The 14,752-nt window shown below is 58.4% G+C and overlaps 1 protein-coding gene across 1 annotated transcript in view; it reads left to right on the top strand.

The window, feature by feature from the left end:
• Positions 1–14,752, top strand: part of LOC616782 (uncharacterized) — a 164,984-nt gene that overhangs the window by 133,633 nt on the left and 16,599 nt on the right. Inside the window, exons 54-65 of the mRNA XM_059881464.1 lie at positions 1,111–1,232; positions 1,779–1,919; positions 3,338–3,451; positions 3,556–3,684; positions 4,322–4,483; positions 6,158–6,322; positions 10,092–10,260; positions 10,683–10,867; positions 11,089–11,181; positions 11,339–11,543; positions 13,096–13,280; positions 13,362–13,459. Of these exons, the coding sequence (XP_059737447.1) occupies positions 1,111–1,232; positions 1,779–1,919; positions 3,338–3,451; positions 3,556–3,684; positions 4,322–4,483; positions 6,158–6,322; positions 10,092–10,260; positions 10,683–10,867; positions 11,089–11,181; positions 11,339–11,543; positions 13,096–13,280; positions 13,362–13,459 (1,768 nt within the window). The remainder of the gene's footprint in view (positions 1–1,110; positions 1,233–1,778; positions 1,920–3,337; positions 3,452–3,555; positions 3,685–4,321; positions 4,484–6,157; positions 6,323–10,091; positions 10,261–10,682; positions 10,868–11,088; positions 11,182–11,338; positions 11,544–13,095; positions 13,281–13,361; positions 13,460–14,752) is intronic.

The following is a 14,752-nucleotide window of genomic DNA, read 5'->3' as shown; positions in this document are numbered from 1 at the left end:
TCTGCATGTGGTCAGTGCTCCTGGACTGGTGACCAGATGATGCCTTGAGAACCAGCTTACAGCCACTGTCTCTGGACACAGCTCCCCAGGATCCATGTAGGAACAGCCCCCTTCCAGAGGGTTCAAAGGTGGTCTTTGTCTGCAGCAGTCTCAGGTGGACTCCTGCTCTGGGGGGTCTAGGAAGGCAGGAGCAGTTGGTGGCCTTATGGGATGGAGTTAGATGGTGCCGGAGGTCAGGGCAGCTGGACTCAGGCTTCAGAGATGAAGGAAGAAAATCGAGGGCAAGGAGGCCGTGAGGCCTCAGCCATGGGCTGTGTCGTACCCCAGGATGGAACGAGAACATGGGGCAGCTGAGTGTGACCAGGCGGGTGTGGCCGGGGTGTGGCCGGGGTGTGGCCGGGTGTGGCCATTCAAAGTGGCCGGGGTAATCATGTGTGTGAGGGGCCTGAGAGTGATATTGGAAGGCATATCCGTCAGCTACTGCTGTGTAACGAATGACCCCAAACTCAGTGACTTACAGAAGTAAGAATTCATCACTGCTAACAAGCCTGTGGGCAGCTCTCTGGTCTTGCTCATGCATCAGGGTCAGGCGCTAACTTGGATAGGTGGTGCTGCTGATTTTGGCTGAACTTTCTTACTTGTTCACGGGCTGGTTGGCTGTCGCCTGGTCTGGGACAGTCTCTGCTGAAACATCCAGGCTCTCCTCTGTGTGGTGTCAGCGTCCGGCAGGCCAGCCTGGGTTTAATCTCACCATGGCTGGGCAGGGGTCCCAGAGAGCCAGATGGAGCTGAGGCCTTAAGGCTGAAGCTGGGGATTTGCAGTGTCAACTTCACCAAACTCTACAAGCCAGTCACGAGGCCAGCCCAGGTTCCAGGGCCAGGGCAACAAATTCCACCTCCTGATGGAGGAGATACAAGGCTTCTTGAAGAAGTCCTGGAATGGGGCTCTCATGGGGATGCTGATGGACTGTTGAGTGGCATGGGGACCAAGTGAGGGGACAGCTTCTGAATTTTGTGCAGATTACGTGCGTGTGTGGCCCCAAAGTGGCCCCCGGCACCCTCTTGGCCTCAAGCTGATGCCCCCCCTCCCTGTACGCCCCTCCCTGCCCAGTGGAGCTCACCCACCCGCTGCCCCTGCCCCTTCCATGGCACTGCAGCTTCCGCCTGACCTCCGAGCATTCAGCACGCCGTCACCAGGATGACCTGGTTGTGGGCTGGGACGGCAAGGACCAGGTAGGTGTTGGGCTGGAACAGGACCTGGGAAGCCCACGTTGTGGCCTGAGTGGGACACTCGGGGCCCTGCCCTGCCCAGGAGCATTATGGGTCCAAATGGGCTGAGCCCCAGTCCCCAAAGGACCACAGGAAGAGCACTGGCGGGGAGGAGGGAGCCTGGGTCCCAGCACCACCTGGATGATAACAGGAAGACCAGTGGCTGACGCATAGCGACGGCCTCTTGTGTGCCAGGCAGGCCAGCCCCCTTTCATAGATGAAACTGAAGCTCAGAGGGGAATGGGGCTACTGAAAGGCAGGGCTGGGATTCAGATCCATGAAATGCCTCTAACCCCCAGTCCCCTCTCTGTCGTATGCTTGTCCCTATCTCCTGCTCTCCAATCCTCAAGTTACTCCTCTGAAAAATGGGCTGAAGCTCCCAGAGGGCCTCCCCCAGTGGTGGGCCAGCAGTCCTCACTCCCTTGACCCTGATGAAGGAGGTGACCTGTGCTGGGTGGTGGAGAGGCCCTCTCTGGGGGAGGCCTCCCGCTCAGCCTGTCCCCTCCCCAGGTGGCGCTGTCCTCCTCTCTGCGGCTGGGGAAGGGCAAGCTGGCCGCCCGCCTGGCCCTGGCTCACCCTTTCAGCCTCTCCTGGCGGCAGGCCGAGGCCAGTGGCCTTGCTGAGAGCAGGGGCGGCAGGCAGAGCTGGCAGGTGAGCGGGGAGCAGCCACGGGGCCCTGGGTAGACGGCTCTTGGGGGTGGGTGAGCCGCGTGGCTGAGGCCATGGGTGGGACATCTGGGACCATGTGCGGGGGAGGAGGATCTTGTTTGTCCATCAGAGACGAGGACGTCTCTGGAATCACAGTGTCCTGAAGCTTGGAACCCCGGGGGGGCCTTGATGCATTCATTCCTTCACTGGGACTGTATTAAGCACCTAATGTGTTCCAGGTCGTGTTGAGATGCGGGTGTAGTCCCTGCGTTGATAAAGCTCATTTTAGGGGGAGGAGCAGTTCGCGAGCATGTCTGGTTCATCACTGATGCGCTGGTTTGTTTAATTGGTCACTGCAGGGGTTCACATAGGGCAGCTTGGACTCTGCATCTGACTGGGAGGCTCTGGGCAGTCTTCAGCACCTCTTTAAGCCTGGGGGTTTTTTTTTCTGTGAAATGGGAGACAGTAGGCCAGTGTGTGCCAGGCAAAAAGACCAGAACTCAAGAGAATGAATGAATAAAAAATTAAGAGTTGTGATAAGCCCTATAAAGAAAGTAAGGAGGGTACTAAGAGAATCACTGGGGTCCGGTGAGGAGGGGACTTTAGATGGGGTGATCAGAGAGGGCTTCGTGGAGGAGGCGGCTTGTCAGCTGAGGACCCGCGGATGAAGAGGAGCCCGGACGAGCTGGAGGAGCAGCGAGTGCAAAGGCCCTGAGATGGGAACAGGCTGGGAGCTTCAGGAGGAGCCAGAGGCAGTTAAGACCAGCACGGAGGAAATGTTGGGGTGGGGCCCGGTGAGCAGGGAGACCAACTGTCTTAGCTCGGGGCTGCCATAGCAAAACATCACGGGTTGGGTGGCTTAAACCACAGAGTAGAGGCTAGAAGTCCAAGATCAAGGGGCCAGCACGGTCAGGTTCTGGTAATAGCCCTCTTCTTGGTCTGAAGCCTTCTCTCTGTGTCCTCACAGTTGGGGAGAGAGCTCTGTGGGGTCCTTCTTACAGAGCACGGATCCCATCATGACCTCCCCCCCCAACCCCATCTAACCCTAATCGCCTCCCAACACCTCCTGATGTTGTCACATTGGGGATTAGGGCTTCAAGCCACAGGCCCCAGTGAGGGGCTCAGATTTCACTGCCCTGGGAAATGATGAGTCTGGGTGTTGAGAATGGGGATTTTTCCACCCAGTAAACACTTCTGGTCTGCAGTCTAGGCATGGCTCTGCGCTCTTACAGACATAAGCTGGAAGAGAAGTCAGTGTCTCAACTCCTGCTTGCTGCTTCCATCCCCTAGAGGGTGGGCAGGGAGACCACCAGCTTCTCCACCTTCCCCCACCCCAATCCACGACACACAGATGGGGGGACCTCAGCCTTCCTCCGTCCCACCTCTCCCATCCACCTGCCACTGGCCGCGTCTCCACGCAGGTGCAGCTTGCCTGGAACGGAGGGCAGCCGCTGGCCTTGCAGCTCACCTGGGCCAACAGGTCCTCGACGCAGAGCACCTCCTGGGATGGTTGCGTGGCTGCCTCCCTGGGGCAGGTACACATTGCCCGCCCTCCTGACCCGGCACCGGGCTGCCCCAAACCCCGGGCCCTGTGCTGCCGCCCGTGCCCCAGTCACATCCACATCCTCTTCCCCGTCAGCTCCAGGACACCTGGGGCCTGGGCACCCTCAGGGCCTGTGGGGCCTTAACGCAGACCCCAGCTGTGCTCAGCGAGTGGCTGGATCTGTCCTGGGACGGACGCCAGGTGCGGCAGAACCTGACTTACGAGGTGAGGCTTGGGGAGCTGGGTGGCCCCACCGGCTGCAGAAAGTGCCTGACTCTGGGGCCTTAGGGTCCTGGGTGTAAGTGCTCATTGTGCTGGGGGGCCCTGGGCAATTCATTTCTCCACTGCAAACCTTGGTTTTCTCATCTGTGAAATGGGTACAAGTATCCTTCCCTGACTGTAATGTCATGAAAGCACTGGGAGGTCAGGAAAGCAAGGTGCCCAGCATGAGGCGGGCACTTGGGGAGCAGACAGAGGAGTGGGTGAACCCAGTGGGCTGCTGGAGAGGGGTGGGGGGAGGTGGGGAGCTCAGGTTCCCAGAGGTGTCAGGGTCAAGGTCTCACCAGCATCACCATCTGCCTGGGGCTCCTCATGGACTGAGTGCTGCTCTGCAGAGCCTGGGGCAGGGGCTGGGCCATGGAGAGATGAGGGCAGCTGGCCTGGAAGTGCCCTTGTCCCTTCTGGGTTTCCTTAGGCCCACAGCCCCTCAGTCTCCCAACAGAGGTCCTGCCCGGAGTGTAAACGCCCGCTGTGGGGCTGCCCGGGGCTCTGATGGGGTTCCTGGCACCTCTTCTCCTCTCATGAGGGTCTCCTTCTCTCTTCCGGGATGAGGCCCCATACCAAGATGCCTTCTTCCTTCCAGAGGCGCCAGCCATTCCTCCCGGACAAGATCCATGCAGAGGCCATGCTAGAGCATGTCCTCGGGGCCCCCTGCTCCACGCAGAGCTTCTGGGGAGACGTGGAGACAGACCATGCCCGCTGGGTGCGCCACTCCCTGCGGCTGGGGCTCTGCCACCTGCCCACGGTGAGTCTGTCCCCGGGGAAGGGCCCAGGGATCCAGCGGTAAAGAGAGAGGAGGATGCCCACACAGGGCAGGGGTGTGAGGGAGGGAGCCGGGTCCCGTCATCATGGGTCCTCACAGGCCTGCAGGCAGCCCCGGGCAGGGTGCTGTCCTCTCTGAGTATCTGGTGTTTCATCTGAGGGATGGGAGACACAGTTGGTTCCAGCACGTGGGGTGATGGGGAGATTTAAGATGTGGCACTGGGAAAGTGCTCGACATGTAAACCAAGCTGCTGTTTTCATTGTTGTTAGGGGGAGGGGTTGGGACCCCTATCCCCCAACATTCCCCTGGGTTTGTTAGCTAGTTGATTGTTCTTTCCTGCCTTCCTCCACCCACCTTTTACCCATCTTTCCAGCCATCCATCCATCCATCCATCTACCCACTCTCCAATCCATCCTCCCATTCATCCATCCATTCCTTCATCCTCCCCATCTTCCAGCCTCCTCCCTTCCATCCATCCTTCCATCCATCCATCCTTCCCCTTTCCCGTTCCCCACACCCTCTCATCTCTCTAACAGTCCCGGGGGTCACAAACTTTTCCTCCAAAGGGCCAGGTAGTAAATATTTTATTTATTTAAAAATTTGTTTTTGTTTGTGTTGGGTCTTTGGTCTTTGTCCGTGTTGCTGCGTGAGGGCTTCCTTTAGTTGCGGCGAGCAGGGGCCACTCTCTTGGTGCGCTGCACGGGCGTCTCACTGCGGTGGCTTCTCCTGTTGCAGAGCACGGGCTCTGGGCACCAGGGCTTCAGTAGTTGCGGTGTCCAGGTTTAGTTTCTCCGTGGCAGCTGAGATCTTCCCGGACCAGGGACTGAACCCGTGTCCTCTACATTGGCAGGCAGATTCTTAACCACTGGGCAGCCAGGGAAGTCACAGTGAATATTTCAGGTCTTGCAGACCATGTGGACTCTGTTGCAGCCACTCAAGTCTGCCATTCAGCCGTGAAGGCCACCATGGAGGACGTGTAAATGAAGGGGTATGGCCAGTCCCAATAAAAACTATTTACAAGAACAGGCAGTGAACCAGATTTGGCCCATGAGCCGAAGTTGCCAGCCCCCAACCTGTCCATCCATTCAGAGAGCATTTGTGGGTCTTTCTTATGCCAGGCTCTGTTCTAGGTGCAGGCACAAGGATGGTGAAAGGGACAGACCAGGTGCCCGCCCTCCCGAAGCTCAGAGTCCCGTGGGTAGAAGAAGATAAACAAGACAGGCGTAGTGAATGCTATGAAAGAACGAAGCAGGGAGAGGGGACGAATGCAGAATGTGGTGAGAACAGCCAGTGCAAAGGCCCTGTGGCCGGACATGCTTATAGATGTTTGAGGAACACAGGGTGGCTTTTACAGAGAGAGCAAGGAGGTGAGGTTAGGAAGATAATGCATGTCCACAGGACCCGCCAAGGAGACCGGCTTCTCCTCCAAGTGCAATGGGAAGACAGAGGCTTTGAGCATGGCGACAGTGTCTGATTTGCATTTTTTTTTTAAGGTAAAATGGAGGAGGGGCTACAGGGTGGGACAGGAGTGGAGGCTGAGATAGGCTATTGTGACTGTCCTGGCGTGAGGGGCTGTCACCTGGACCAGGGCCTAGCAAGAGGAAGCTGTGCTCCTGTGCCTCCCTGACCACCGACATCCCTGCCTTCTTGTTCCAGGCACTCTCAGTCTCTGGGGAGCACACCCTGGGCAGCGGTGAGCTCCTGCTACACTCCAGATGCCAGCTGGGCCTCGCCCCAGACCCAGATCACGGCCTGCACCTCAGCCTGACACTCCACAACCACAGCAGGCCCCGGACGCATGACTACTCCGGGGAGCTGGAGGTAAGGTGGCTGCCCGCCCCAGAGGAAAAGACCCTGATGGCCATCTGTCCCAGTCTGGCCAGTGGACCACCACTGACTGGGCAGCCCTGCCATCTAGTGGCCAGTATTGGAACTGCTGACAGGCACACGGAGGGGGCCTGAGCTTACTTGTAGTGGGAACCCCTGAGCCTGCCCACCCCTGACCCCCAGCCCTCCACCACCAAGACAAAACAGCTCCTCTGCTGCCCCAACACCAGCCCTTCCCATAACCAAGAGGCAATGGCTGGACTGCCTGGGCTTGAACCCCAGCCCCACCTCTTCCTAGCTAGCAATTTACCTCCCCTCTGTGCCTCAGTTTCCTCACCTCTAAAGTGGGGGATAATCATTGCACCTGTCCTACCTCCCATGGGATTAATATCATAGGGATTAAATATCTTAACGTGTACGTTGCTTAGAACAGTGCCGGGTACAAAGCCAGCACTAAGGATTAGCTTCTTATATTGTGTCTGTTCACTCACTCAGTCGTGTCTGACTCTGTGACTTCATGGACTGTAGCTCACCAGGCTCCTCTGTCCATGGAATTTTCCAGACAAGAATACTGGAGTGGTAGCCATTTCCTACTCCAGGGGATCTTCCTGACCCAGGGATTGAACCTGTGTCCCTTGCATTGGCAGGTGGATTCTTTACCACTGCACCACCTGGGAAACTCCAGCTGCTATTACTATTGGCTATTACTGGCCCAGTCTTATCTTGTCTCTCCCTTTCCTGGCAACCCAGGGAGGTAGAAAGGGTTCAATACCTGCCCTGCCCTCATCTGGCCAAACGGTATTGGAAAGGGACCTCTCCAAGCCCCATTTCCTTACCTGAAAGTGGGGGTCAGATATATTTCATAAGGCGGTCAGTGGGGTTCTGGGCACCCCTTCTCCACCCACGCAGCATGGGTGTAGAGTAGGTGCCCCATCACTGCTGCCATAAGCCTATCTCTGTGTCTCCCTGACCTTGACCTTGTGACTTTCCCTTTACAAGCCTCAGTATTCCCCTCTGTCAAATGGGAACAATCCCACCTCCTCTGCAGAAGTGTTGGGAAAAAAAGAAACAGCTCGCATGGCACATGCACACAGGAAGTGCTCATGCGATGGGCGTTTCCTGTCAGTGTCCAGAGCTGGACGAGGCGTTTCTGTGTCTGGAGCTCACCCAGCCCGTTTCCGAGCCCAGAAGCTGTGATGGTTTCAAAAGCATTATCCTTTCTGAGGCTTGCCAAGGCTGGCTCTCATTTCTCCGTTGGCCAGCCAGGCTGCGAGCCACCCCCGCATGTGTAATCCCAGTGCCCCAAGGTTCACGTCTCCCCGCAGTGGGTGGTCAGGGAGCAGCTGGTCCCTCTGCTTCCATCCCGAGCCCGTGGGTGGCTGGTTTTGACCGCTTCTCCCTTGCTCATGCCCTCTCTGCTCCATTTTGGGGTCTGTGGCATGGGGGGGTGCTTTCCCAGCCTGGTTTGGTGTTCACGCCAAATGGAGAAGAGGGACAAAATTCGGGGGGGCAGGCACTCATCCCAGCTGCTGGGGCCCCAGCCACTCAGTGCCTAGGACGGAGCTCAGACGCAGGAGGCCATCTACGAGGAACACCCCAGGTGTGGTCTGCTGACGCCTGACACCCCCCCACCCCCGCACCGCACCAGGCTCACTGCCCGAGCACTGTGAAATCTCCCAGGAATTCCTGGGCGCCACCCCTCCCACCCACTCAGAAATCTGCTGGAAGGAGACTCAGGAAACGGCATGTTTTGCGAGCACCCTAAATTGGATTCCTAGGGCTAACAAATTACCCACCAACTGAGTGCCTTAACACGACAGAGATTTCTTCTTTCACAGTTCTGGAGGTTAGAAGGCTAAAATCAAGGTGTCAGCCGGCCGTGCTTCCTCTAGAAGCCCCAGGAAAGAATCCTTCCTTGTCTCTTCCAGCTGCTAGGGGCCACCAGCAATCCAGGAGTTGCTTCATTATCCCAACCTCTGCCTCTGTCGGCACATGGCCTTCTCTTTTTTTAATATTTATTTTTATTTATTTGGCTGTGCTGGGTCTTAGTTGCAGCATGTGGGATCTAGTTCCCTGACCAGCGATTGAACTCGGGACCCCTGGAGAAGGAAATGGCAATCCACTCCAGTATTTTTTTTTTAATATTTTATTTATTTGGCTGTACCGGGTCTTAGTTGTGGTATGTGAGATCTAGTCCCTGACCAGGAATTGAACCCTGGCCCCCTGCACTGAGAGCATGGAGTCTTAGCCACTGGACCACCAGGGAAGTCCCCACCTGGCCTTCTTATAAGGACGCCAGTCATTGGATTTAGGTGTCCTTATATATGACTTCATCGCAAATTTATTTCATCTGCAAAGAACAGACATGCAAATGACACCATGTTCGCAGGTGCCAGGGGTTGGAACCATCAGATCTTTTTGAGGAACACAATTCAACCCATAACAGACCTCCTGCATACATTCACACAAATACACACACACACACACGAGTTCTGATTCCTGATAAATTTTGAGAACCACTGTTCTACATCTGATCTTACAGATTTTGAAACTGGGGTAACACACTTACTCTGGGCTGCACCGCTTGGGAGATGCAGTATTTGGACCAGAATACAGAGCAGCTGAGTTCAGGCCTGAGGGGGCTCCCCTCCCCCACAAATGCATCTCAGTCAGCCTGTTGCCTCCCCTCCCCGCTGGGTCTCCCTCAGGGTTCCTTCCCTTTAGGCTGCTGAGGGTTTTCCTGACTCTGCCCCACTCTGGGTCTGGAAGATCCCCTGGAGAAGGAAAAGGCAACCCACTCCAGTATTCTTGCCTGGGTGGTCCCATGGATGGAGGAGCCTGGAGGGCTGCATACAGTCCATGGGGTCTCGAGGGAGTCAGACACGACTGAGCACACACACTCGGAACTGTTTTATCGGTATGTCATGAGCTGTTCCAGTCAGTTGTTCCACTGGCTGTCCACGGGGTTGCTGAGAGTGGGATGCAACTTGGCGATTGCACAACCATCCGTCTTGTGTCCCCTCCCCTCCAGGCTGGTGGCTACAGGGGCTGGGACAAACTGCTCAGTAGCCTGGCCTTTATGCCAGCCGCCACCCACAATGTCTCCTTGACCTTGCAGAGACATTTGTAGTGGTTCTCCTGCAGATACGGAAAACCTCGCCAGGTGGGAAAGACACTCAGGTGCTGGGGATGTTGAAATGCCAGGGCCCAGCCGCTCCCCCCAGTCAGTTAGGTCAGAATCTCTGGGGTGAGGCCTGAGCATCAGGAATTCTTAAACCATCTGGATGCCATATCCGTGCGCAGTTAGGTCCCTGGATGTGGATTTTAATAAGCATTTATGCAGTCGGTAGGGATTCTGAGCCCTGTGCTTCCCTGGTGGCTCAGATGATAAAGAATCTGCCTGCAACGTGGGAGACCCGGGTTCGATCCCTGGGTTGGGAAAATCCCCTGGAGGAGGCCATGGCAACCCACTCCAGTATTCTTGGCTGGAGAATTCTTGGACAGAGGAGCCTGGCGGGGTACAGTCCCTGGGGTCGCAAGAGTCGGACATGACTGAGCGAGTGCGCATGAGCATGAGCTGAGGCCTGTGGCAGGGTCGTTGGGTGAGGGGGACCCAGCGCTTGCTCCTGAAGGTATGGGGTGGGGTGGGCATTGCCTTTCCCCCAGAAGGTTCAACCTCGGTCTCCCCAGCCACCTCTCCCCAGGTCTGGGGCAGCAGAGGGCAGGGGCCAGGTCCCACTCAGGCCCCTGCCCCCTCCCCCAGCTCCATGGCCCCACAGCTCAGTGGCTTGGCCTGCTGGGCCGCGTCTCCACCTCGGCTTCTCGAAGCCTGGTCCAGCTGGAGGGAAGCGTGGACGACGGGGATGAGAAAGTGAGGCTGTCAGTGTCTCGGGCCCCGAACTGCCTCCAGGCCTCGGTGGCCCACAAGGAAGGTGAGTAGAGGCGCTGGGTGTGGCTCGGTGGGGCTCAGCTTGGCCCAGGAGAAGTCAGAGATTGGGGTGATGCGAGCTCAAAAGTCAAAGGCAACCCTGGGAGGGCTTCGTGGCCCCCCAGCCAGGAGGAGAGGAGCTCTCCACGGCCACCTGGATTGACTGTGATGCCAGCAGAGGCTGGCAGAAGGTCTGGATCAGAGGTGGGTGTGGGGATGGGGGAAGAAACCAGGCTTTGGGAGTTGGGGGGGGTCCGAAGGTTGACGTAGGCAGCTCAGTTTGAGATCCTCAAGTCCCAGGGCCATTGAGACCCTGCCTGTGGGAAGTAGGGAGCTATAGGAGACTATGGAGTACCAGAGGAGTGGGCAGCTGGGAGGCGGATGGACTAGTCCTGGGCTCAACAGCAGGTCCCTTCCTGGCCCCAGGGAGCCAAGAGGAGAGCGTGCTGCTGCGGGCCTGCGCCCACAGGCAGGCGGCGGAGGTGGAGGCTCTGCTCCGGGACCGAGGGCAGCCCGTCCAGCCGCTGGTTCGCTTGACCCTGCAGGCTGCCAACCAGAGCCTCCGCTTGGCCGCACGCGGCTGCCAGGGGACCCTGCTGGGCCACGTGGAGGTGAGATGGCTGGGGGCAGGGGAGGAGTGGCCATTCCTACCACCCCCACCCGAGCCCCACCCAAGGCCACAGGCCCAGGCTCCCAGAGTCCAGCGGAGCCAAGGAAAGTGGAGGCAGACAGCCCGTAGCGTGGCACGCAGTTTCACAGCCCTGCTGCTGGCATCGAATGCTTTGTGCCCGCTGCATTCCCGGGGGGCCAGCCTGTCCCTCTGTGTCCGCAGTCCAGGGTGGCTGCTCTCGGGTCCCAGATGCAAGCGGGGCTGGAGGAGAGGATCCACAGCTTGGATGCCTATGTGAGACGGTTCCAGCGCCTGGTGGGTAGAGTGCACTTGGGGTGTCACTGGAGAAGGGAGGGAGTGTGGGGCTGGGGGGGTCACTGCTCTGCTCTGTCTGGGGCCCCCTCTGAGGGCACGAGGGGTGCAGATGGCCCCAGACCCTCATGCTGATCCAGCCTCTGTTCTCTCTGCCCAGGTGCAGCCAGCGGGCGCCCTGGATGGCATGGCCGGCCTGCTTCTGCGGCTGTGCCAGGCGGGGCTGGGGGCCGTGCAGGACGGTGGCAGGGCGGTGGCCGCGCTGTGGGGCCTGAGCCCCGCTGGGCGGGTGCTCACCCTCCACGTGCCGCTCTCCCTGGAGAGGCTGCGGGCAGGTCTGGAGCAGCTGCGGAAGGAGCTAGAACGTGAGTGCAGGGGCAGGGGGTGTGACCGTGCCCCTGATCGACCCACGCCTGACCCCAGGGCCCCCGACCCACGCCTGACCCCAAGGCCCCTGACCCGGGCCCCTCACACTTGGCTCGGGGCCCTGGTTCAAGCAGGAAGGCCACCAGATTTCCAGCGGGCCTGCACCCCAACTTCGTTTAGAGTCGTCTGCCTTATTTCCTCATGGACCTACACCCTTCAGACTTGGGGAGCAGTGTCCATTTTTTTGATTTATTGCTGTTTTTGGCTGTGCTAGGTCTTTGTTGCGGGGCAGGCTTTTCTCTAGTTGCAGCGAGCGGGGCCGGGGGGCTACTCTCTAGCTGTGGTGCACAGGCTTCTCGTGGCGGAGCACAGGCTCCTCGGCATGTGGGATCTTCCCTGACTGAGGACCTAACCCGCATCTCCTGCATTGAAGGCAGATTCTTAACCACTGAGCCACTGGGGAAGCCAGCCATACCCGTTCCTGTAGGTCTCTGAGCTCATTTCCCTCATGTTCACCGCCTCACTTCTTCTGGACCTCTGCCCGAGTGTCTTCAGTCTCTGCCTGAATTTTTTAGGGCGTACAGCTTTATTTCTGCAAAGCCCGCTGCTGTAGATCTTAGGGCCTGTTTCTGGCTCTGTGATAAGCACCAGGGAGGCCATACCGGTTGTGACAGCTGCTGTCCCTAGCGCCCTCCTGGCGACACCGGGACCCTCCAGCCTCTCCCAGGGTCCGGGACCACCAGGGCTGACAGCTGGCCCAGTGGGGGACCCCAGGACCCTGCCCAGCACCAGGGCGGCCACCCTGAGACTGGCCGGTGCTTGAGCCAGACTGGCCGTTCCGTGTCCTCTCACCCCTGCTTGTGTGTCTAGTCAGAATCCCAGGGCCACCCTGGCATCGATGACTCACTAGGACTCAACTCTCAGCTTGGAGTTGCACCTGCAGCCATAGGGCCAAGATACAGAGCCAGGCCGTGGAGGGACAGGTATAGAGGAGGCTCCAGGGAGACCCCCCCAACCAAGGAGCTCCCAGACTCATCCTCCAGTGGGAGCGCGTAGGATGCCCTCACCGCCCCCCGCTTCAGATTGTGACAACACATGTCAGACATCAACTGCCCAAGGGAGCTCACTAGAGGCTCCGCACCCAGGCTTTTCATTGCGGGGTGGTCAGGTGGGAGCCCCTGCCTGGCACAGACCGACATCCCAGACTCACAGAAGGAAAGGGGGTGTTCAGCATGTTGTCTGTTGCACCCCAGGCCCAGGAGGGCCCTCTCACTAGGTCTGGGAATGGTAGGACTCCCCCAGAATCCAGCCAGGGGCTGCCCTGGCGAACAGGCCTTGCAGACGGGCAGCCTCGGGCCTGCCGGGTTGACGTCCACAGTCTCTAGTGCCGCCACCTCATTCCAGGTCGCAGGCTCTATTTCCTTCCTGGGGGCCCGGCTTGTCTGGGAGAGGCGGGCTGGTTTCCCTGCATGGGCCTGGCAGGCGGCCAGCAGTGTTGCACTTGCCGCCAGGCCCAGGAGGCCTCACGGGGGGCAGTGGCTGCCTTTGCAGGGCCCCTGGCCACGCTGAAGGATGCCTACCTGGAGGTGACGGTGCAGCCCCTGGACAACGTGTGGCGGAAGCGGGCGGAGGAGGCCCTGCGGCAGCTGCAGGCCTGGGTGTCCGGGACACCGGGCACCTGGGGGTCCGGACCCCTTGGGGCAGCGCTGGAGGCCACAGGGGGCGCCCTGGAGCTGGTGAGGTGGGGCACAGGGGTGGGAGGCGGTGTCTCAGGCAGGGATGGCCCTGACGGCTCTCACGGCCCCCACCCTGTCCAGGCCGCCCACCAGATGCTGTCTTGGGCCGACGCTGCGCTCTCACGGGCACTGAGGCGGCTCCGCAGACCCCTGTTGGACCTGTACAGCTTCTCAGCCAGGTGACTGTTCCGCTCCGAGGCCCTGCCCCACGCCAGGCACACCTTCCACCTCATCCACTTCCCTGCCAGAGGCATTTTCATCCCCATTTTACAGATCAGAAAACTGAGGTCTGTTCTTCATTCTGCAGATATTTTACAAGCGCTCTCTCTGAGCAGGTGGGGTTTTAGATGCTGCAGACGCAGTGGTGAGTGGGACAGGTTCTGGCCCTCCCCTGGCTGCCTGGGGAGACAGTGACCAGGTTATCTGCCCCTCGGGGGCGGCAAGCCTTCCTGTAAATGGCCTGAGAGTGATGTGTACAGGTTTTGTAGCTAGCTGGCCCCTCATGTAGCCTTGGTCTTTTGTTTCTGTTTAGAATTCTTTGAACATGTCAAAGCCATTCTTAGCTTGTAGGCTGTCCAAAAACAGGACCACAGGCTGGATTTGGCTACAGACCATAGTCTACCCACCTTTGAGGTAGTACGTGTGCCAAGTCGCCTTAGTCAGGTACGATTCTTTGTGACCCCATGGACTGTGACCCGCCAGGCTCCTCGGTCCATGGAATTTTCCAGACAAGAATACTGGAGTGGGTTGCCATTCCCTTCTCCAGGGGATCTTCCCAACCCAGGGATCAAACCCATGTCTCTTACGTCTCCTGCCTTGGCAGGCAGGTTCTGTACCATTAGTGCCACCTGGGAAGCCCCTGAGCTAGTATGTTATCTAACTGCCACAGGGAAAAAAGGACATGGGGGCATTTTTTTAACATTAACCTTTTAATGAATTATTAGTTTGGCCAAGTGGTGCAGCATGCAGGATCTGAGTTCCCGAACCAGTGATTGAACCCATGGCCCCTGCAGTGGAAGTGTGGAGTCTTAACCACTGGACTGCAAGGGAAGATGCCGATGGGGGCATTTTAAAGAGTGAGGCCATGGTTGGCTTCAGTGAGAAGGCAGCATCTGAGCCTTGTAAGGGCGAGGAAGTGAGCTGGGTATAGTCATGGGAAGAGAGTTCCAGGAGGAGGGCAAAGCCGGCGCAAAGGCCTGGGGGAGCAAATGCATCTGCTGCCGGAGGAACATGAAGGAAGCCGGGGGAGCTGGAGCGGAGGGTGGAGGAGTTAGGGAGATAACGGGCTTCTGGAATACACAGGAGGTTTTGAGCTGAGGAAGGACATGCTCTGCCTTTCATTTAATAAGATCCCTCTGGCGCCCATGTAGAGAATAAAGACTGGGGTCAGGAAGTGGGGGATAGAAGTGGGGGGCCCAGTTTAGAATGGTCCAGGCAAGATGGGAGGGTGGCTTCACCGGGCAGTGGCAGCC

The sequence above is a fragment of the Bos taurus genome, chromosome 25, assembly GCF_002263795.3.
Source record: "Bos taurus isolate L1 Dominette 01449 registration number 42190680 breed Hereford chromosome 25, ARS-UCD2.0, whole genome shotgun sequence".
NCBI classification, from domain to species: domain Eukaryota; kingdom Metazoa; phylum Chordata; class Mammalia; order Artiodactyla; family Bovidae; genus Bos; species Bos taurus.
Note: the sequence above shows the minus strand (reverse complement) of the source record. Positions and strands in the feature narration are given on the sequence as shown.